The sequence below is a fragment of the Dendrobium catenatum genome, unplaced genomic scaffold (genome assembly GCF_001605985.2).
Source record: "Dendrobium catenatum unplaced genomic scaffold, ASM160598v2 fragScaff_scaffold_621, whole genome shotgun sequence".
Taxonomy (NCBI): Eukaryota; Viridiplantae; Streptophyta; class Magnoliopsida; order Asparagales; family Orchidaceae; genus Dendrobium; species Dendrobium catenatum.
This window is the reverse complement of record NW_021319083.1, coordinates 12453404-12477651: the sequence shown is the minus strand read 5'-3', so window position 1 is coordinate 12477651 and position 24248 is coordinate 12453404. Positions and strand designations below refer to the sequence as shown.

At 36.4% G+C, this 24248-nt stretch overlaps 2 protein-coding genes across 4 annotated transcripts; both read left to right on the top strand.

Moving 5' to 3' along the window:
* Window positions 1-418: 418 nt before the first annotated feature.
* On the top strand, window positions 419-5346 carry LOC110112475 (protein trichome birefringence-like 14). Of its 3 annotated transcripts, none has more exons than XM_020844714.2 (5): window positions 419-516; window positions 2471-2709; window positions 3154-3402; window positions 3634-3829; window positions 3976-5346. In XM_020844714.2, exons 2-5 carry the CDS (start codon window positions 2541-2543, stop codon window positions 4802-4804), a joined length of 1443 nt encoding a protein of 480 aa, XP_020700373.1. In that variant the 5' UTR covers window positions 419-516; window positions 2471-2540; the 3' UTR covers window positions 4805-5346. The 3 variants fall into 3 exon arrangements, with proteins under 3 accessions (XP_020700373.1, XP_020700374.1, XP_028550990.1); XM_020844715.2 differs by having other exon boundaries at window positions 482-614; XM_028695157.1 differs by lacking the exon at window positions 419-516 and adding an exon at window positions 791-853.
* A 17354-nt stretch (window positions 5347-22700) lies between these two features.
* Window positions 22701-23801, top strand: LOC110112476 (40S ribosomal protein S2-3). The gene has a single exon (XM_020844717.2). The coding sequence runs from the start codon at window positions 22776-22778 to the stop codon at window positions 23607-23609; it is 834 nt and encodes a 277-aa protein (XP_020700376.1). The 5' UTR covers window positions 22701-22775; the 3' UTR covers window positions 23610-23801.
* The last annotated feature ends 447 nt before the right edge of the window (window positions 23802-24248 follow it).

Genomic DNA, 24248 nt, shown 5'->3' with positions numbered 1-24248 from the left:
CACAAATAAATCTAAAATGAAAAAAAAAATTATGTGTTGGAATTTGGAAAATTTAGATTCTTTAAATATTATAAAATCACCAATGTCTGTCATATTTTTGGAGTCATATTATATTTAGGCCCGGTTTGATTCGACGTTTGAGTAATCGGTTCAACTTGTGACCGGGTCAGCCGAACCGAACACCCGGTCCGACACCGAGTCGCACCTGACAACGTGGATCGCAAGGCGGAATTAAAGATTTGGTCAGCCCTTGCTCAAAACATTTCATCCTATGCTCATACGTGATCTCGCTATTCTTCCCATACACCAAACAGTTTACTGGACCTCTCCGCGTCTTCCAAGTAATCATTTATTACTGCGTGGGCTCCGATCAGATTCTCCGTCTTATTCTCCTTCGGCTTCTTCTTCGCGGCTTCATTCTCTCTGCTTCGGTGTTCCTGGCCACCGCAACGCGGCTCGGAAGGATTCCTGCTTCGATCTACGGCCGGAGTTGGCTCGTTCTAGGAGAGTCGGCCGGTGAGTGAATTTGGGTCGTAGTGGCGATACCGTAACCATTCTTGTTTGCGGATCTGATTCAGTTTTCTCGTTTCTTTTCAGTCTCGGTATAGAGTTAGGTTTGTTCTATTTCTTTATGTTAGGGTTGATTTGAATTAGGTGGGATGGTATGGTCGCGCCCTTGTTCTCCTGCTTTTGTTTTGTATTGTTGGTTTGGTTTGCTTAGAAATGATTGACTAATGGGGTGCAGGTATTTGATTTTCCTACAAGCTTCCAACTCATTGCATTATTTGTTTCTTTTTAAATCGCATTTAAGTTGACGGGGAAAGTTTGCTGGTTTTCCGATCTGCTGGTGAAGGTAGCGAAGATGCTTCTATTGTTCTTTTCCTTTATCGCTATGGCTATGAAGGGGGACGCTTGCTCAGTTCATTTATGTGCTTTTGTTTGATTTGTATTTTCTCTTTTGGATTCTAAGAGCTTATTTTGGATTAATATTGACTATACTATTGTACTGTTTTTTTATATAAATAGTGTAAACGGGGTTTCAATTGTGTTTATTAAGGTAGGAGGGTTTGGAAGAGATGGCCCGTTCCTTGAATGCTGTTTATACTTTTTTATTTTTTATAAGCTCGAATTTGCTGAACATTAGAGAGGGTCCTCTTTCCCTTGTTTAGTTTTTAGAAGATTGGTTATAGCCAGTCCGGTCCATTTGTAGACATGTCAATTTTGATTGATGTTGTCAGTTAATGTGTTCATGTGGTCATTTTCTGTATTGACGATCAGATACTTTGCGTTGTTGTTTCAACCTGTTGAAGTTTTTATTTTGGATAAGTCGGCTGTGTTTTTCATTTAAATACCATTTCAGAGCTTGATTATTGAGTTCTATTGTTTTAGGATTCGGAGGAGAGATTTTTGTTGGTTTCATGCTTCTAATATATTGATCTTGTTTTCTCTTTCTGGGCATGAAGGAAATCTCTTTCAATCAACCTCTTTAATTCTTGAAATTTATTTAATTCATTGCCAAATTTTGATCAAGCAGCTCAAATATCTACTGATTGTTCAGATGGTTTTAGGGTTGTTGCAGCTACTATGATGCACAAGAATGGGAAAGGGGCAACTTTTTTAAAAATTTTATTTGCAAAGAATTGTTAATCTAAGCTTAAGACTATTGCAACTCGGATATTTTGTAGTTAGTTCTTGGTTCAATATATGTAAAGAGTAGTTTGTGTCAAATTTTAGTTTTGATGATTTGGCTATTAATATCTTGGGACAATTGTTCAGATTGATGGTGAAATAGATGAGGATATTATTAGTAGAATTCAATTTGGATGGTTGAAGTGGAGGAATGCATCTGGCTTATTGTGTGATAGAAAAGTGCCTCTCAAACTTAAAGGAAAATTCTATAAGTTGGTGTTGAGACCTGCAATGATTTATGACGGAGATTGTTGGCCATTGAAAGAGAAGCATAATATTAAGTTAAGTGTTGCAGAGATGAGAATGCTTAGGTGTATGAGTGGGTTTACTCTTAGAGACATGATACGAAACGAGCATATATGTGAACATGTTGGAGTTGCTCTAGTGAAGATAAGATTAGAGAGAGTCGCCTTTGATGGTTTTGTCACTTAAAACGGCGGCCTTCTGATGACCCGGTTAGGAGAGTAATTGTATTAGATTTGATTTATGTTAAGAAAGTTAGAGGTAGACCTGATAAGACTTGGTTAGAAAATAGTAGAAATGACTTTTCTTTATTTTATTTAAATGAGAATTTTACTCTTAACATGACACAATGGAGAAAATGATTCATGTAGCCGACCACATGTATTGGGATAAAGGCTTGATGTTGTTGTTGTTGATGATTTTGCTATTGATGTTGGTTGTTAGTGTTTAATTGGCACTAAGGCTATTTCTTCAAAACTTATAGCGCAAGAATTTATGTATCTTTCTTGGCTTTTATAAAACTCTATTGCTTTTGCAGAGCTAATTAATATCATATGGTGGTAACATAGAGGTGATGAAGACAGTAAAGGCCTTCCATTCTTTAAAAGATGAAAGGGCCAAGTTTAAATAAGCTGAGAAGTGTAAAACTTTCAATATCTCTCATAGCATTAATTTGTACAACTCTTCTTATATGGGCATGGGAAAAAACCCCTCTTTTAGCTTCTGTTCTACCGCCTTCGGATCACTTTGATGTCCGCTTGGGCATTTCCTTTCCAGGTTAGTTTCTCGGAAATCACATATATATTCCATTTATTTGAGCTTTGTATGCAATCTCACTATTTTCATATATTTTTTGTGTATTATGACTCTTTATTGTTTTTTGTTATTTAGGTTTGTGTTTTCTGCTTGTTGCTTTTATATTTACTCGTTTATTTACTTTGTTGTTTCTCTAGTGTGCATCACCTAATACTTACGTATTTATGAAAAATAACTCTCATGTGTTGCTATTTATGATAATATCATTCAAATCTTGAAGAGTATAATAGAAGTTATAGAACTACAAACTTTCATTCTCAATGATTTGGTTTTCAAATCCAAATCCATGAGTTTGCTAGTTTATTTTGAATGCTTAGGTGTTAATCATGTAAATAAGGAAGATTTCCGTGGCACACATGTAAATTCCCCTTTTTTCTGACTCATATTATTTATCTACCTATGCAGTGATTCCTTCAGAAATTCCTGTGAGTCATTTTGATTTTGAAGAGAAGCAGCATCCAGCAGAGGATGATTTCCCAAAAGCACAGACACTTGCTGAACCTGTTACTGATGTGATACAGCATGCTAGCGAGAATGCAAATGCTAAGATGGCTCATGATGCAGTCAATCCACTGGCAGAGCTTGGTTTTCCTCCTCCTTCAGGTGTAGCTCTTGATGACAAAGGTTCAAATACAGCGTCTGACAAGAAGAAAGGTTATTCTCTATAACATGCTTTATTTGTTTTCATTTTTAAATTCATGAACTGAAAACATTCTATTTTTAATACTTTCCATTATTAACCATCCATTTAAACTTTGTCAAATCTGCTTTAGTTTCTTCATTTTGAACCATTGATATTTTTTGAATGAAGTCATAGGAAGAGTTCTTCGTGAATTTTTCTGTGGAACTAATACCCTGAATATTTTTTTATTGGTGATTCTGTAGACTGCAATTATGCCAAGGGAAAATGGGTTGCGGATAAGCGACGACCATTGTATTCAGGTTCTGGCTGCAAGAAATGGCTCTCTGAAATGTGGGCTTGTAGATTGACCAAACGGACAGACTTTTCATTTGAAACTTACCGATGGCAACCACAAAATTGTGAAATGCCAGAATTTGAGGGATCTGCATTCTTGAACCGGTATGTTTTAGCTCTAGAAACGCTGATTTCATTTGGATGTACCATTCATTTAGATTAGATTAGTGATCTATTTTCCAGTTGTGAGTTTTTCTTCCTATGGCTGAAACAACAGTTGTGTTTATCATACCAATGTTGTTGAACTCCAGGATGCAGCACAAAACTCTTGCTTTTGTAGGGGATTCCTTAGGAAGACAACAATTCCAATCCATGATGTGCATGATCACTGGTGGTAGAGAAACTTCTGATGTGGAAAATGTTGGAAAGCTTTATGGCCTTGTTAAAGCTCGCGGTGCTGTAAGACCTGATGGTTGGGCCTATCGCTTTCCGAGAACTAACACAACAATTCTTTACTACTGGTCAGCAAGTCTCTGCGAGTTGGAGCCTCTGAACCAATCAGATCCAGCTACTCATTATGCCATGCATCTTGATCGCCCTGCATTTTTCCTAAAGCATTTTCTTCCTCGGTTTAATGTTTTGGTGCTTAATACTGGGCACCATTGGAACAGGGGAAAACTCATAGCTAACCGGTGGGAAATGTATGTTGATGGGAAGCCAATTGCGGATAGGAAACTCGCACAGATAGCAAATGCCAGAAATTTTACTGTTTACAGTATTGTAAAATGGTTGGATTCGCAGCTTCCACTTCATCCAGGACTGAAAGGATTCTATAGGTCTATATCTCCGAGGCACTTTTTCAATGGAGACTGGAATACTGGTGGCAGCTGTGAGCATACTACTCCATTAGCTGGTGGAAGTGAGGTTACTCAAGATCACTCTAGTGATGCTGTCGCTGAGCGTGCAGTGATGGGAACAAAGGTTAAGCTTTTGGATATTACTGCTTTTTCACAATTGAGGGATGAATGTCACATATCCAAGTATAGTATGAAAGCTTCTACTGGCGTACATGATTGCTTGCATTGGTGCTTACCTGGTGTGCCTGATACATGGAATGAGTTACTTTATGCACAAATATAAAGCATCATTCTAACACGAACTTTGGTTTGAGTCTTAAACACGGAGTAATGTAATTGAGAAGATACGGAGATGTCTTGATTTGTGATTGGCTTTCTTATTGTTTGTTCAACTTATGAAATGCTTGTGAGCTGAGCTGCATTCTCATACTTGACTGGCTTTCTTTTGGAAGGCAGCAGAAGCCAGTGGCTGTAGAGTAGTGATATTCAACGGGACAGATTCATAAAGAATGAATTTTTTTTTGTGATAAACATATTAGTACTGGCTGCATATGCTTGCACTTTGATCATTATGAAGGTGCTCCTTTGTTGACTCTGAAGATTTTCTTACCAGACGTGAGTCCATCAACAGGCCTTCAGTATGCTGGAGATATTTTTGTGACTATGATAAAAAGAGTTCCTTCTAACTTAATCTTGTAGTATTTGTCTTACAAATGAAGAACTACTGTGCTTCTATCCGCTTGCTGTGAGTTTGTTAACAAATGCGGAGTTTTGGAAACTATTCATTAAGTGGAATAACATGTATGAAACTACTCCCTTTTTTTTTCCCTGAGCTTTTTTTCTGAATTGCACACTTGTAAGTTGTCATCACATGTTTCAGTAAATTTGAACACAAAGAGGCCAACCAACCCTATTTTATCTCCGCTTCTCTTTTGAAGAGTTGGTTTGCATTTAAGTACTGACACGTGCTTAGTTTTGATTGGTAGTGTATGATGCTTTTTAGTTTGCAAAAGCTTTCTTGTCAAGTTTTTGAATCAACATTCTCTTTTTAAGGTCTAGAGTTGTTTATAGAACGGTTTTTTGTAGATTTGAACACAGAAATAAGCCAAACAAACCTTTGCATTAAAGTATTGACATGCACCTAACTTTCTACACTAATGCATGACTTTTTAGTTTATGAAAGCTCTCAGCTCAGGCGCACTAGCCATTTATTCTGTTCTTATGGTGTAGAATTATGTTTTAGGATGTTTTTATGGCCTATTTATTTTGGAGATGAATTTTAGGCAAGAGATGTGAAATTGCTGATATCAATGAGCATATGCTCTAATGATTTATACTGATGTAGCCTCAGCTCTGTAAATCATTTGTGTAATGATACCATCTTGGTGCTATACTTTCAAGCTTTCATTAAACTTGAGTACTTCTCCGTGTTGAACTTTGGAGCTTCTAAGGATTCAACATTCAATTATGTTGCTAGCTTACTTTCAATCTTTCAGTTCCCATTTTGGATGGTACTTTTAATTGACTCACCTGACTTTCATCCATGGCGTACTCTCTCTCTGTCTCTGCGTTGATGTGTTTATATTTTGACAAACTACTTATTTAAAAGATATACATGTTTATAATTGTACTTTCAACAATTCATTCGGGCAGAAATGCAATAATTTTTTTTTAGAAAAATGCTCTCTTTTATCTCCTTGGTAGTCTGAAGTATTTGAAGATTAGCTATGATGTTGATTTTTTGGCCAGAAACAATTACCAATTTCTTCTTACATCTTTCTGTCTGCTTGTTTGTTTCATTGCAATTTATGTTATGATATTGAATGAAAAAACAATGACAGAATATCCAACTAAGCAATGCACTGCTAGCGAACACATGAAATGACAATGACAGAATACCCAACTAAGGATTGAATCTTTTGGGCTTTTGAATACTGATCTTAGGATACTTACGATCAAAAGTTATGAAGGTAGGATTTCTTAATATAAATCTAAGATGAGATGCATGAAATTATACATACAAGATCAATTTTATAGTTTGCAAACTCAACCAACAATAATTTAATGATCGCAAAATATAAATTTTGTGTATAAATTTAAGACCAATAAAACCTCACGTTGATCGGAAACACACACCACAATTGAAAAGGAATAAGATTGGATTAGATTTGAATATGTTTAATCACTCAAGTAAATCAATCAGTAGTTTTAGAGAATAGAAAGATGGGAAGGAAAAGTAATCACTAAATAATATTCCATGCATCACACCGAGAGATAAAGATAACTTTCTTTGAAAATTTTACTTGTTACTTGTGACATATTGGGAAGATCCACATCCAATTAGCAACTAGAACATAAGTTAGAGATAGAGGAAGAAATTTCATCAATCATTCAATCCCCATTGCATGCCTCAAAGATCCTTTTTATAATTACAGAAAATTTCACAATATCATAGAGTTGGTAAAGGATTTGAAAGTGGATAGGGTTAGTTGCAGAATGCAGATACCTTTGTCATAGATCATCGGCACTATGAACATAATACTAACATAACAATTAACGTCCCAAAACAATAATACTCTACTAAGCTCATAGCAAAGTTAAAAGCCCAAAGAAGTAGCCTAGTGATATGCTTAATGCCCATCTAATTGAAGTCCAAAATTGTAGACCTGCTTATGGACAAAACCAAACAGAGACTAAAGGCTTGTTTGAGGTGATGTTTTAGCTGTTTTGGTTTACAAAACCGAACCATATAATTGTTTTTGATAGTGCATTTTAGTGGAATCCAAAATATTTTTTTCGTCCAAAATGGAGTAGTAATCAGAATCCTCTTCTTTTATTGGCTGCTTTCCATTGTTTTAAGAAAATATTATGTAGAAAATACCCATATATTCAATATTATTACTCCATATCTCGTTGTGCAAAGGGTCAATAGACTCCTCCATCACGAATGAAACGATAGCATGATTCCCTTAATCTGGTCGAGTTGAATGGCTTCTTGCATGGTATATATCTTCATGTCGCTTGCAATATATCTCATCGGCTACAGTTGTCATCCTCGAGTAGGAGCTCAATCAATGAATTGAAGGGAGACTCAAAGGTATGGCTGGTAACCTTTTCTTCCTTTGTACTCGTCAGCATTGGATTGATGTTTGGATGGTTACGAGACAGAGCTTTAGTAAATAATTTTTAAGTTTTTGAAATTCAATTACTTTTTAATTTCATTATTTTTGCTAGAATCTAGAACGAGCTCATATTAGTTTTATGTAAATTTTGAAAATAGCTATTAGTTATGGGAAAGGAACATGGAGTTAAATAATTTTTAATCTTTTGATGACTAAGTTTTGTAGTTTTGTAGTTTTGAACATTATTAAAATTTATGGTTATTTAAAACACTTACAAAATAGTTATAAATATAAATTTTTATTTTAATTTATCATTTTTTGTTGATACACATACTTCAAGTTTTTGCATTGCAAAATTCTATATGTTGAATCCATATTTACATGGTGGATGATACCCAACTTGACCAACAAATCTATCTGGTGAGCTGACAATCTGTTAGTGAGATTGGAGAGTAAAGAGCGGAGAGAGGAGAGTAATCTGACATAATTTTTACTATCTCAGTTAGAAAATATAAGAAGTGGGACTCAAGATGCCCAAAAGAACAAAAAAAGTAAAAGAAAAAATGCTTAAGGGTCTCCAACTGCTCCTCATCATCCTTTTATTTATAGGGTTTGAGAGCTACAAGAAAGACCATACAGAAGAAAGTAAAAATAAAGGCTACATAGAATTCTAGTACAATGATACACGTTAATCTAGGATACGTATTACCTCCTGATTGGCTCTAAGAGGGTAAAGTCAACAGTCTGACAAGCTATTTGTCGTTGGGGGAGCTCAAGAGAGGCGAGTAGGGGTAGGGTGATTTTGTGGGAGAGTTTAGGAGGAGATGGACCCGTAGCTGACAAATTGTCTTACCAGGTCGGCAATTTTTGTAGGGAGCTCGAAGTCGCCTTGTTGTGAATGGCAAGTTGAGGTGTTTTCTAAGCTTAATAATGGTAGTTAAATGGAGTGTGAAATCTCTGTGATAGGTGCTTTCGTGTAGCTAAATTTGGTGAGTTCGGATGAGTAGGATCTTATTGAGATGAGTGGCAATATGTTTGCTTGGAGAGAAACTTTCTGGTCGCGCAGCGTAGGGCGATCACCTTGGCAGATGTGGGAGGGTAATTCCTGTAGTTCTCCTTGTGTGAGTTCCTTCGTTGCTTCTGGGCGAGTCTTTGAGGGATCTGCTCTTGAGAGGAAATACCCTCTTAAAGACTCAGCCATTACCTGTTAAAACACCTGAGAAAGTGATAATGGGTACACATTTATAGTTCCTCAATTCACTTGGCTTTTGGCAGACGATTCATGAAAAGGACGAGTGAATGAAATTAAAAGCAACTTATCTTTTGTAAAATAGAGAAATAAATGTGAATTTAGCGTCTTATTTTTACTTTATTCTCGAGAACTGTGTTGACTTCACAATAATGACTTCGACGTAGCATCATGCCATATTGGGCTTCTCTATAAACTACTCATTGTGATGAGAGAATCTACAAGTGCTTTGAGAAATGGACTTCCTCACCTCACTTTAGCTTGTTCTCGCGGCTAGTCAAGAAGATGAACTTCTATCAAGGTCAAGCTGGCCAATCTCAAAAGAAAGCTTCAAATACTGTGGCAGCGTCTCTGTGCAGAGAGATCGATAAATATGAGATTTGGTAGCTAGAAGAATATGTGGACCCCCTCCCCCATAGGAGCTGAAGTTGGGGATGCGAACATTGTTGCTGAGGTGTTGATTGTCATCTCTAGAGGCGAGTTGTGTGCTACTGGTGCCCTATTGGCTTGTTCTCAGGATGCTGGTGGCCCTACTAGCGGTGAGTTCTTTAATGCATTTGTCAGAGCACTTGTGGGGACTTAGAATTTTTTTTTTTAAGTGTGTGCATGCTTTTTGATGTATTTGCATGCTCTTTAGTGCGCTTGCACAGTGCATATGCATGTTTTTAATCTATTGGCACATTTTTTATGCACTTAAGCAATACACTTATATGCATTTCAGTGCATTTGCATTGCATAATCGCAAACTCCTTTTTATTTTTGCACGCTCTTCAATGTTGTGGAATGCCTCTTGATATGGCTCATTTAAGTCTGAAAGTTCATATTTAGATCCGTGCAATGATTTTAAAATACTCAAATATAATTGCATAAGCTCTTGTTGTTGGTATTCGCAGAAGATTTTATTTTGATATTTAAAAAAGGCTTTTATCTGCTTGTATGTTAGAGTTGTTGATTCAGTGGTGTGAAGGTAAGGAAGGTGGATTAGGAAATTATCAAAGATATTATTTTTTTAGGGTTAGAGACTTTGCATGTTTTTGTATGAGTCAAACATGTGGTGTTCTTGCCCATAGGGGGTTGTGTTCGTAAAAAGTCTCTTGTTCATGCCCGCAAGCGAATCATTGTGTTCATTGCAAATCCCTCATTCTTGCTCGTAGGTGAATTGCTTTGTTCATTAGAAAACCTCCCAAGTCTTTTGAATTTGCAAATTTTATTTAATTATATTTTGATTTCAAAATATTAAGTTAGGTGGTCCGGTTCCTTGTGTGTGCGCTTAGTTTGAATTTTGGTAGCCTCTCGACTTTCCCCCACAGAAAAAATTATGGAGAGTTTAGGCATGCGCACCATGCCAAGAAAAAACGTGCCTTGTAAGCATTAGGTGACATTGTGGTTGGGTTCTTATATCCCACCATGCTAAGAAAGAGGTGCATGAGTTTTTATCACATGCACTAGCAAAAATGAGTTTCTTTGTTGTGTTGGAACTATGTAAATGAATACTTAATTTTACTTTGTTGTGCTTATATAACCACACACACAGGGTTTACTCGATGTGTCACAAACTTCTCCTATGAGTTTCCCCCATTGTGGCGCTTGTCGCATTGAAGGAGTAGCGATTGGGATTTTGAGTTTTTGAGTTTTGCGAAATTTATACCTTGCACGTGATGCAGCAATGACGTCGAGGGCATGAGAACAACGAGCATCAAACACAATTTTTTGAACTCTCTTTACTATTTTTTTTCTTTTTTGATTTTTGTGTGTGTGTCTCTCTCTCTCTCTCTCTATATATATATATATATATATATATATATATATATAGGTTGGGTTGGTTCTAGTGGAGAATAGGTGTAGCAGTTCATGAGAGGGGGAATTGGGAAGGTTTATGTGGAAATCAGGAGGTGGATGTGCTGTGTGTGTTGTTGTTGACCTCTAACGGTTGGAGAACCCGACACATTCGTTCGGATCAAACTGGACCCAACGGATAGAAACTACCTTACGACTCACCCATGATCTCCATGTTTGGTCCAACTGAAACAAAATCGGACATCCCCGACAACGCAAGATCTCAAGCAAAATGCTTCAAATGGGCTACTTCAAGAATGGCATGAAAACATATCAAGCAAAAATGAAAAAACGTTGTTGCTACATCAAAATTTGGATTGGTATGAACCTTCCAAAGTATGAGTTTCTCAATCGAGAACAGCAATGTATACTTTCCGTAAGGTTTCTAATAAAGGGCTGGTTTTGAAACCTCAAGAAAAGAGATAAGAAGTCTTGCAAACTCTTGGATGAAAAGCTTGGCTATAATCAGGATATTGGAATATCTGATGGATGCAACATTTAAATCTAATTAAATATTACAAAGAGTTAGGCGGTTATGTAGTAAAGATAATCTACATATTTTAGATGGGCATATGGTAATCAAACTATCAACCATATCGCCTCAACTGCTAATGATGACAACAGCAACTGTTTTTTTTCTTTATGGCTATAGCAGTTTTACATGCATATAATAGTTCCTTAAAACTCAAGTAATGATGAGTTGAATTCAAACTACGGTTTATAAGCAAATCACCACTCAATACTCACCGAAATGGATGAAATAATTGATTCAGAATATAACCACAACTAATATTGAGAGCCAGATCAGCAAAACTGAACCCACAACTGACAGGACGTGCACATCGTGGAGGGAAGAATGGCTCATATAAAGAATAGAAAAGAAAATCTGAGGCTTTTTATGCTTATGGCTGTTGAGGTTTTGAGGGATTCGGTTGCTGAGAACCTCTTCTCCTCTCCCGAGTTGAAGAAGAATCGCAGGCGTTGCAATTTCCTCTGATACTCCTTGCACACTTGGGAGCAAAACAGAATCTTAAGTGAACCTTTTGTCCCTGTCCGATCCGGAGCTCCAACCTCCCTACACTCACCGACCCAAACTCCAGCCGCCCACCAAGCCCTCTGACTCCGACCACGCCGGCTCTTGTTATATATATATATATATATATATATATATATATATAATGTATGCATAATAAAATAATATAAAAAAGAGAGATGGAGAGAAATGAGAGGATTTTCAAACAGGTGGGAGCATTTTGAAGGAAGTCCCAGGGTTGATCCGGTCCCTTGAAGCCCTCGGTCGTCGAGATTATCCGATCGAGGGAGCGCAGACACTACCTTTCCAATCTCCTCGCCGTTGATTCGTTCCGGCCGAGTCGAGCCAAAGGGAAAGTGCCCTCCCCAACCTCCCCGCGAGGGGAGGGGGAGCCGGAAGGTTGCCGAATTTTCGAGGGGGCAAAACGATTTTTTTTTTAAAATTAAATTGAATTGCTTAAATTAACAGGTCCCGCACATTAGAAGACTTGAAGATTCTTTTATGGGATTGATTCGCTCCCTCAAATCTCCTCGCCGTCGATTTGATTCAGCCGAGTTGAGCATTCCCTTACCTCCCGGCATCGGGGAGGGGACGCCGAGAGGCTACCGAAATTTTTAGTAAACAACAAGAGACTTACAAAAAAAAAAATGGAAATTGATTTGAATATAATTTAAATATAAAATCAATTTTAAATTAAATTTACTCGAATAATGTTGGACTTAAACTCGAATCAGATTCATATTTGAACTCAAATTAATCAATATAAAATACCTGAATTAGACCTGAATTGGAACATTATACAATGAGTATGATATAATGTTTAAACTGAAATTATAAATTGCAAAATTTCAAGGTCTAAATGAAATGCAAATGGGTACTAATAGAAGAATCCCTTTTATCCGGCAATCCTTTTCTTAAAACAATTATGTGTTGAATTGTCTAATTCCCTTATTGAAAGTAAACATTAAAGGAAACCAAGCTGTGTTAAGGAAAAGGTGGGGTTGGTCCATATCTTGGTAGGTGAAGACAATGTTATAATGTGAAGGAGAAGAGGAATTTGCAATGAAAGCTCATTTGGAGAAAATCATGATATGTAAGGTGAAGAGATTCTCATAGACTTAGTTCACAAAGGAAGGCAACAATAAAGACGATAGTGTGAGAAGTTTTATTCATATGCATGATTTTCCTTGTGTTAGATTCACTCTTATGAGTCCAAGGACCAATCTCCAAAACCCACATTCTCATTCAACTATATGATATCCGCACATATAAATGGTCGAAGAATAAGTGAAATGGAAAAGTAATATATTGATCTTTAACATATGAGCATTAACTTTGACTCCAACTACAATTGATAAAAAAAAAGTGCAAGAAACAAAATTTCATGTTCAAAAAGCAGCCTTACAAGTGGATGGTCCTCCTCTCAGTTATATATGTGACTTCCAATTCCAAGTCTTCAATTAAAAGATAGAGCATGTCACTTGAGGAAAAAGAGTTCAATTCATCAAGATCTAAGATTGTTAGAGTGTCAAACTATTTTCTTCAACCCAAAAGCAAAATACAACACATTACAACTCACTTGTAAATGGGAGAAGAGAATTCATAGTGCCCATAATGATTATCCTATAGGCATGGACAAGAAGCTCATACAAAACAAACTAGCATGTTTAAGGATAGAAGTAGAGAATTTCTAGTTAATGCTACCATTCACTTATAAGCAGGAGTAAGGGATTGATAGTGTACATGATTAGCATGCAGGTAGCATTAAGAAATACATGACTAATGATGTAACCCACATCCATATCTTAATAGGAGCTTCACTTGGCTTCTTTCTAGCGTTCTTCCACAACAGTCATCATCATTCTATCAGTAAGAGGTATATTATGAATATGTAAGGGGAAAGAGTCTTGTTAATCTAGAAAGTTATAAGGTATGTCATATTGCTAAGAGCTTGATGATTATTTTCTACTTCATGAAATATGTAAATCTAATGAAGCCATAATCCATCTACTTTTATACAAGAGGGGAGAGCGTCGACGTGGGGAGAGCGTCGCGTTCGTGTCCGTGACGTGCGACGTGGGAGAGGCAGAGTAGGTACGATTTGATTTTTCTTTTTTTTTTGTCTGTCACAGCAGACGGGTCAACAGTATTCTTGGATGAAGCAACCCATGACTACCGACAAGGTGCCTTCTGTCAGGTTGGGTCGACTATCTCCTCTGACTAAGTAGACCATGGATCATGACAGCCCAGGACGACGGAACCATGGGATCTTGATGGAGGCTAGTCTTCATTCCCCCCACCACCAGTTTTAAGTTTGTGGTGATAAACTCTAAATTTCAAACTTCCAAATTCAAAATTTAAACCCTAAAATTATTGCTATTATACGATAGGTTTATAACCTATTCAACCCCTTTAACGACTAGCCTTAATCGAAAGTTCTATTCTGTTATCAGGAGGGGTAATTAACAATAGGGGCTTGTGCCTATAGGAAACCAGAACTCAGATCAAAAAGTCCTCACAAAATAAGGGCGAAATCTCTGGGTAGTGTCTTATCTAAAACCCAATCTGCATTCTGAAAATTCCTCCGGAACCTAATCTCGTTAAAACTCTTTATTGTCATCGTCACGCATACGCTCAAAAGAAAAATAGACTGATAGCGCGGAGAGGCCGGAAATCACACAACTAAATTGGAATTTTTGGAGCCCACAGTTGTGAGGAGTTGTAGGTGGGATGGGTCAAAGAGGAGATGGGCTAGGTGGTTTGGGCTATGTGTGGAGAGGAAGGAGTGGGAAGGTTGAGTGGCTTCAGGTGGAATACCAGGTGTGCGTAGGAGTGATGCTCTGTTGGCGCTGTTCAACCAGAGGATTGACTAGTTGGAGTTGTGGTTGGGTATGGAATACTAGAGGTGGCTGACGGATTTGTTGAGTAGTTGCATGAGGGTAGGGTAGATAGGTCCTTGGTAGGCCATTGGATGTGTGAGTAGCAGGCCGACGGCTGGAGAAATCAGTGGGTTTTGTTGAGGGGAGAGGAGTTCGAGCAGGTAACTAGAGAGGGGTTTGATTGGTTGAAATGAGAGGAGAGGTTGGCTTGTTTGGCCTGGAGTTGCTTTGGTGAGGCGAGAAGGAATGAGAAAGGAGAATAGGGGGTGTGAGCTTCGACCTGTGCTTGTGTGAACAAAGAAGTGTTCCAGTGGAGAGGAGAAGTTGAGGGAGGAGCTAGGGGTTTGTAGTGTTTGGGTGAGGAGTGAAGGTGGAGCTGGAGCATATGAGGGCATGGTGATTTAACTTGCTACCGGAGAGGAAGGGGGAGGGAAAGGGGGGCTCAGGTTGTGTTTGTGTGTGAAATAGAGAGGGCGAGACTGTGAGGGATCGAGAAGGTAGTTTGTGTGAGTGAATTGAGATGGTTCATGGTTGGGGGATTTAATTCAGGATTTTTATTGTATCACTGCTTCGATGGGATAGGCACCAAACTGTAGCTACTATATTTGGGTAGGGGCAAAGGATAAAGATTATATTAGTTTTTTTTTCAAATTATATATATATATATATATATAACTTTTATAATAAATTTGATTTAAATGATATAAAGAAAAGCAAGGGAAGTGTAAATTGACCCATTGCATAACTGTTCTTGTTTCTTGTGCACCTCGAAGCTGGTGTCATCACCTTGTACCCGAAACAAGTTTTTCCTTGTTCGCTCGACGCCCCCAATAATATTACTATCAATTTTGGGTATTTTTGACATTCGGGAGGCTACGACAAATTCCTTTCGTGAACAGGTGCCGTTTGTATGAGTTTGTACTGTTTGACGCTCGCCAACGATCGCTTTTCATAATCGCTTTACCGTGTCATGCACGAGCAGTTGTACTTTGGTAAATTTGGCATCTCGAACACAACACGATCTGTTTTACTACAAGCGAACGATGTTTCGATCATGGTCGAGGACCTTTGATGCTTGCCATATGCGACCTCATGTTCGTCAGTCATCATTCACATCGTATTTTCTGAAATTGATTGTGAAACTATACTTGGAGGTAATACAAATCTTGGATGATCAACCTCATAAACATTACTATGTTCTGTTTAATGCCTAAAATGAGTCAGTGGATGCATTGCTTCTTCTTTGTTGACCTGTGATTGTGGAAGGCTTTTTTTGGCTTTGATTGTTTATTTTTAGCAATGTTGTGCATAGGTTCCTTTGTTCGATAGTGATTGGAAGAAATGTAAAGAGAATAAAAAATTGCTGGCTATAATGCTTATCATATTTAATATTGATTCTGAAATTGCATGAAATATATCGATCAATAAGATTGATAATTACATATTCATCATATCAATCTCGGGATTGTAGGTGATACACAAATATGCAAGATCAGTGTTATTCATACTTACCATATATTCCATTATTATCATGATAAAAGGGTTAATCATGATGATGGTGTTTAATATGTTTACGATAAGGAGTCAGATATTGATTTCAAGGAGGCAATTCATTCTTGCAGTTGTAAGTCACACTCAATATTCATAGTTGGGATTCTTTTGTGGGGTATCATAATAATAATTGTCATCCAAATAATAATGATTTGAACAAAAATTATCATTAAACCCATGATTTAGTAGGATATCCAAAGGCTAAAGTTTGTTCCAATGGCGAAGATTTTTGTTTTCAATGAAGATTGTGAGAATACGATTGACTTTAGTAATCTTAACACTTATGAAAATAGATATTTTATTTTTATTAGCGTGCTAATAAAACTGAAGTTAAAGAGGCTTTAAAGAAAATAAAGTATGAAAAAGTTGTTGAACCTGATGATATTCTAATAGAGATGTGGAAATGATTAGGAGATGAAGGAATTTCTTGACTTACTAAACTTTGTAATATTATTTTAAATACTAAAAAGATGCTAGATGAGTAGAGAATGAGTGTTGATTCCTATTTTTAAGAATATAGGTGATGCACAAGATTGTGCGAATTATAGAGGAATTAAGTTAATGTGTCATACTTTAAAACTTTGGAAGAGAGCTATAGAGCATAGACTATATCGTGATAATAATATTTCTCAAAATCAATTTGGATTCATGCCGAGTAGGTTTCCTATGGAAGCTATACATTTATTGAGAGATTTGATGGAGAAGTATAGAGAGAACAAGGAGGATATATATATATATATATATATATGATATTCATTGATTTAGAGAAAGCACATGATAAAGTTCCAAGAGAAGTGTTATGGAGAGTTCTAGAAAAGAAAGTGACTAATAATTCTTATATTCAAGTCATTAAGGATATATATACAAGAGCTGTTACTTGTGTTCAAACACAAGGTGGTTTGACAAAGCAATTTCTTATTTCAATTGGATTACATGAAGGATCATCCTTAAGCCCCCATATCTTTTTGCTTTAGTCATGGATGTCCTCATAATTCATTTGCATGAGGATGTATGCTTTTTGCTGATGATATTCTTCTTGTTGATAAGACTAGAGAGGGAGTTGAATGTAAACTTGAATTATGGAGGTCAATTGATAGGATTTACCTTTATGAAAATAGTAAGGAAAGATACAGTTGAATCCCAATTCGAGAGGGCATCTGGGCTATCGACAATCCATAGCCTTCTAGGGAACCAAAGAGAAAACAAGAAACTGCAGAAATCTAAAATCAAGCATGAAAACCTAAACCTATTCATCCCTAAATAACCCTAATTAGAGAACAATACAAACTTCGCAAACTATCCTTTCATCTCTCCTCCTTTGAAGGTGAAGAGGGGTAATTTCAACTGCCAAGAAGTTTCTGCCCCTGCCTCCTGTCTTCGCCTACTTGAATGAATCCCTCGCGGGATTTGCCTGGACCGGCTCAACATCAACCTTTGAGTCTAAAGATTTTCGTTTGAGTAGATAAAATCAAATATATTGAGTGTAATTTTAGCAGTAATAGATCTAGTGAGGGGATTGTGACTTGGGGCGATCAAGTCATTAATAAGAGTATACATTTTAGATATCTAGGGTTTATTATCAAGAGTGGTGGTGAAATAGATTGGGATATTATTAATAGAATTCAAGTTGGATGGTTGAAGTGGAGGAATGCATCGGATTTGTTGTGTGATAGAAAAGTACCCCTCAAACTTGAGGAAAAATTCTATAAGATAGTAGTGAGACCTGCAATGTTTTATGGTGCAGAATGTTGGCCATTAAAAAGAGAAACATAATATTAAGTTAAGTGTTGTAGAAATGAGGATGCTTAGGTGGGTGAGTGGCTTTACTCTTAGAGAGGTACTAAACGAGCATATACGTGAAAATGTTGGAGTAGCTCCTGTGACAGATATGATTAGAGAGCGTTGCCTTAGATAGTTTGGTCACATAAAATGGTTGTCTTCTGATGATCCGGTTAGGGGAGTAGATGTATTAGATTTAGCTTATGCTAAGAAAGGTAGTGGTAGACCTAAGAAGACTTGGTTAGAAAATATTAGGAATGATATTTCTTTATTAAATTTAAATGAGAATTTGACTCTTAACATGGCACACTAGAGAAAAATAATTCATGTAGTCGACCCCACATAGTGGGATAAAGGCTTGATGTTATTCCTACTGCTGCTGTTGTTGGTGAAGATCTTTGTTTGGGTGAACTTCAATGGGGATCATTCTAGGAGAGTTTGGTTTATGGGTGGTTTGGAAGATGGGGTTTGAGTAGGGTAGAATTTGCATTGGAATTGTTGGCTTATAAGAAATCTGCTATGTATGTTGCGAGAATCAATAAAAGTCAAACATAAAGGTTTTAAGAGGACAAGTGAAGTAAAAAAAATCATGTAACCCCGACATGAATGGGAGAAAAAAATCGTAAATATTAATCATGGTCAGAAGAGACAGGGTGCAGCAAAAAGAGCTTAGAGATTTGGTTTTTATTTCATTCAAGATGTTGTACTATCTTAGAAAATTATTACTCGTCATGACTTCAGTAAGAACAAGTGGTTAATCTTCTTACAAAGGCTGAGCCTTTCTCTAGGATATGTAACTAGTTGAAGCTAACTAATTATTATGTTCCAGCTTGGGTGAGAGTGCTCACATAGAAAATATTAAGATAGGAGACTTATCTATATTTTGAGAGTGGTGTATGAGGCTAACTCTAGAACATTATACTCATTTTTCCATTACAAAAACACACACACACACACAAAGTTCATTTTCGTCAGTCTAGTTTTATAGTGGACGGATGATTTAGGCTTTATTTGAGACGGCTTTTTTGTTTCTTCTTAAAGCAGCTTTCTAGTTAAAAATTAATTTTTTTTGTACTAAAAAGCTACTTTAAAAAGCAGTATGAAAACCATCCCAAACGAAGCATTAATATGCGTGATGGTATTCTGTAGTTGCTTATCAGATTATTCTTTGCTAGTTTTCGATGTTGAGATGTGAAAAGCGCTGTGAAAAGTTTTCGAAGTTATCAAGCTAGCATCTCCAAGTGCTGTTTGGTAATTTTGTGCTTGTATTTGAATACGCGGATTGGTTTCTCTGTAAGAGAGGGAGTTGTAGTTATAAATTGTTTTCTGTGAATTACGCTTATGTTGCACCTTTAACAGGTTTCACTAATTTAGATTGAATGACTGCAAGTCTTTAAAATTAATCATCATTATAAATACCAACTTTTTTGGACTACGAGTACTTCTGGATTCATTTTCTTTTAGTTTTGCATGTAAGGTTAACATTAGTTTATGCAAGTCTTTATCAAATTGATTAATATTGCCTTGTATATTTAGTTCTTTGCATGTGCAGTTTACTTTCCATCTATTGAGTTGCTACTGTAAACTGAATTTTTTTTTATAAGCTTGTACTTTATTTTATATCTTTAGTCAGTCTCTTGAGGGTGTGTTTGATTTCATCCATTGTGATTTCAAAAATTACATATTTGAATTATAGAAATATTTTTTTTTTCGTCATATAGGGAAAATGCTGGTACATAAATATCTTTTTACATTATATTGAGAATAGTTTAATCATAAAATAATCAAAATAGTCCATTGACTCTTTATAAATGACCAAAATGATTCCTAACTCTATTAAAGAATCATTTTTGTCCTTCAAGTATTTTAAAAAATCAAAATAGTCCTATGATGGGATTATTTTGACTCCTCTTTAAAAAGTTAAGGGACTAAAATAATCTTTTAATATAGTTCGAGACTATTTTGATCTCCATGAAGAGTCCATAGATCATTTTGATCCTTTTCTCTTTATTTAGTGCATAATTAACGCCCTTTCATTAATATTTTATGCTCGAAGAAAATTTTGGTTCTTTTTTTCATTCGTAGTTGGATGGTTTATTCATAAATTCAAGATGGTTTATTTGAGGCAGGAAACAATGACTCGCATGTGCTTCTCTACTTCGCGAAATGAATTCCACAAAACAGGTCTAGTGGACGTTTTTGGTAAGTTCTTTCGAGTTGTGATGGTTAAATATTTTGCTAATCATAACAAGACCAGTGATTCATGCAAGATTTATAGACCAACTGACTTATAATTTATATTCTTTTCAGCCCATTATTTGCACCAAATTATACAGAGTTTTTGTTCAGTTATTTCATTGAAATGTGATTATTAAAATTAGCTGTAATTATTTTATGTTGTTTCTAGCAGCCTCTTTTGAGAAGTTTTCAATCTTTCATGTGGTATTTTGAACAAGATGATACAAACATTTAACTGTAATTCACATTACTTACATGAGCATCTCTGTAGTTCTTCTATAATGTTTCTTATTATGCTTCATAAATGCATCATACAACTTTTAGACCCCCCTCAATATAAAGGTTTCGTTTGAGACAGCTTTCTTACTGCTTCTTAAAGCAGCTTTCTATTTTGTACCTAAAAGCTGCTTAAGAGGCAGTAAGAAAGTCATCCCAAACAAGATCAAAATCAAATTGCAACCTTCCAACTATTATTTAGATAATTTTTAGCTCAAGGGTAATCTGCATTAACTCAATTGTTTTGAAGGGCCGTATCCATTTTTGTGAATATTAGTTTCTTTGATTTAGGAGTTGTTTGATTTGAAGTAAAATTGGTGGTAAGTATTCTAAATGCAAAGGTTTAAAGGATTCCATTGTCGTGTCCATCAGCCGTCGCCGGTCATCAGCCACCACCATTATTGGACATTATACTACATTAATTTTGTAACTCAGTTTTACACTTAGCTTAATGGAGCTAGGGTTTCTAACTCAGTTTGGGTTGGTCTCAACCCAACCTAATACTCAAATTGAGCCCCATTGGTTCTTCAATTGTTGGAATTTATTTAACACCTTAGCAACATTGAATAAGGTTTGAATTATTGCGCATTTGTTTTATTTATTGGGTCCAATTAGATCCCTAGAAGACAGGGTGTCAAAATAGGTTGATGGGTTTGATTTTGGTCGACTCAACCCAAATCCTATCAAATTGGACTAAACTTGTTTAATAAATGAGTTAAAATAACCAAACTCAAACTTGACCATCTAGAAACTCGAATGATTTGAACCTGATTCAGTAACCTATTTTGTTTATTTTTTTATAGTTTATTAATTATAAAGTTTAGGATATTTGATTAAAAATATGAAAATTAGAATAACAAGCAAAAATTTTAAGGAAAAAAATGCAAACCAGTCTTTTTTGGGTCAAAATTTGGTTCGTGGGTCAATCAAATTGACATGCTTAATAAAGGGGCTAGAAAATTCAATTAAAATTAACCTAATTAAATCAACATGAAACCTAATTTTTTAGGTCGGATCATTTATTGCACTCCTATTAGAAGATAGACCGAACCTTAATTTTTTAAATTGGTCATTAATTGATACTCCTAATAAGGGGCGACAATAAGGGTTAAATGGACAAAATCAATTAGAATGAAGAAATTAATGGTGATTGCTACCATTGAAGAGATTATCAACAACATTGATGACTAAAAAAAATTGGCAATGACAATGACAATTAGGGGTGTCAATTTCGGGTCGGGTTCGGGTCGAATCCGAAAATGATTCGGCACTATTCGGGTCAACCCGAACCCGACCCGTTTTTACAAACGGGTCGATTTACCGTACCCGAACCCGACCCGGACACGTCAAGGCCGGGAGCAGCTTCACGCCTTCATGGCATCGGCGGCAGCGAGCCTTCAGCGTGGCAGCAGCGTCTGGCGGCATCGACGTCCGGCGTCCAGCGGCAGCTGTCACGGACTCACGGTCACGGGGCGGGTTCGAATCAAGCGGCGGTCACGCGGCAAAGCGATCGCGGTATATATATATATATATTATTTTTTAATTTAAATTTTAAAACATCTCCCTTTTTGTATGTTATTTCCAAAATAAAATAAAATAAAAGAGCTTCATTCAAAAATATTATAATTAACAAAAGCCTATTCAGATTAAAAAAAATCATATTAAGCTATATACAATCTATAATAATTATCATAAGAAAAATAATTATTCAAGAAACATATGCATTGCCTGTTTATTAGCAAGTGCTGAATGACCATAAGAAGCTACAAACATAACAAGCCATTCAATAATATAAATAAAAATTGTTGATATAATTAATTTCTTGAATATGAAAATTTAAGAGATTTTATTCTCCTTGTAATGATTTTTCAATAAATAACAAAGGATATTATTTCAAAATGTAACTTTTATTTCTCAATACATCAATAATAAATTTTCATTGCCAAAAGCTATAACTCCATTGTGTATATTTGCGACAGTTTTCTTATTGCTTGTTAAAATATTTTTTTTTAGTATTAAAAATTTTTGTATTAAAAAATAATAAGAAAGTTGTCCTAAAAAATTTCGCTTGAATCAATTTTTTATAATTTTTAAAGCAGTTTTTTAGTTAAATTTTTTTATTTGTTTCATTATTATTAAAGAAATTAATTGATACAAAAAAAAATTAACAAGTGATTTATTTTTTCATTTTTTGTCTGTTTTATATGTGAAGATAAAGTCCGAACTTCTTTTTACATCGGGAGTGGGCGTTCGAGCAGTTTGCGGCTTCTGAAACCCTAATCATTAAATCAATGGAGAGAGGCGGCGATCGTGGTGGATTCGGGCGGGGATTTGGCCGTGGCGATCGCGGTGGGCGCGGTCGTGGTGATCGCGGTGGGCGTGGTCGTGGTGGTCGACGAGGTGGTGGCCGCCGTGAGGATGAGCAGAAATGGGTTCCTGTCACCAAGCTAGGGCGACTTGTGAAGGAAGGGAAGATCGTTACTCTCGAGCAGATCTACCTTCACTCTCTTCCTGTCAAAGAACATCAGATTGTGGAGACCATACTCGGTCCGCAACTCAAGGACGAGGTGATGAAAATTATGCCAGTCCAGAAGCAGACCCGAGCCGGGCAGCGCACGCGCTTCAAGGCCTTCGTTGTCGTTGGAGATGGTAACGGCCATGTTGGTCTCGGTGTCAAGTGCTCTAAAGAAGTGGCCACCGCAATCCGAGGTGCAATCATCCTTGCAAAGCTTTCAGTGGTGCCAGTGAGGAGGGGATACTGGGGAAACAAGATCGGGAAGCCGCATACTGTACCGTGCAAGGTCACGGGAAAGTGCGGGTCGGTAACCGTGCGGATGGTGCCGGCGCCGCGAGGGGCCGGTATTGTGGCTGCTAGAGTTCCGAAGAAGGTGCTGCAGTTTGCCGGGATTGAGGATGTCTTCACCTCTTCCCGAGGATCCACCAAGACTCTCGGCAACTTTGTTAAGGCAACTTTCGATTGTCTGATGAAGACCTATGCGTTTTTGACTCCAGACTTGTGGATTGAGTCTCGCTTCGCTAAATCACCATTCCAGGAATATACTGACCTACTTGCGAAGCCAACCAAGGCCATCCTTGATGATGTTGTTGAGAGGGCTGATGCCTAAAGTTTCTGTGGTATTTTTCTTTCTAGTGTTTGCCAAATTCCTCTCCCTCCTTTTAAAAGACCTTATTAGCTGCATTTTGTTCATGTTCTTATTTATTATGGTCTTGCTTGTCACTCACTACACTTGTTCCCTGTCATAACTTTTGAATTGTGCTATTTCTAAGAGAATTTTAGCCTCTCTTTTGTTTTCGTTTTCTAAGATTTTGCTGCTTGGTTCATTCAATTAGTGTCCTGTATGAAAGGCCAATCCATTGAATTTTGTAGAAAATTAGAATTGAATTCATGAAAAAAAAATGTGAAGATAAAGTCATCATAAAATTTTTTTTTTTTGAAATTCATATGAACATGTAATTACATCCACAAATATCCTGCTCATTATGTCATATCTTTCCCCTTCAATTGATTTTACTGAAAGTCCCATGCAATTATTTTAATTTTCTTCAACAATCTATAATTCAACAGTCATCTAAAATTTCATTTGTTTTCAATAAAAACAGAGATCCAACATAAATATTATTAAATGGCTTTAATATAAGCTCACATCATACAAAATCATCTCATAAAACAAAATCATCTCATTTGTTTTTGTTTGGGAGGATTTTTTTATTGCTTCTTAAAACAGCTTTCTAGCATAAAAATT

Coding starts and splice junctions, on each gene's coding strand:
- LOC110112475 (XM_020844714.2), top strand. CDS start 2,541: ATGAAAGGGCCAAGTTTAAATAAGCTGAGAAGTGTAAAACTTTCAATA. Junction 2,710..3,153: donor CTTGGGCATTTCCTTTCCAG/GTTAGTTTCTCG, acceptor CTACCTATGCAG/TGATTCCTTCAGAAATTCCT. Junction 3,403..3,633: donor AGCGTCTGACAAGAAGAAAG/GTTATTCTCTAT, acceptor GTGATTCTGTAG/ACTGCAATTATGCCAAGGGA.
- LOC110112476 (XM_020844717.2), top strand. CDS start 22,776: ATGGAGAGAGGCGGCGATCGTGGTGGATTCGGGCGGGGATTTGGCCGT.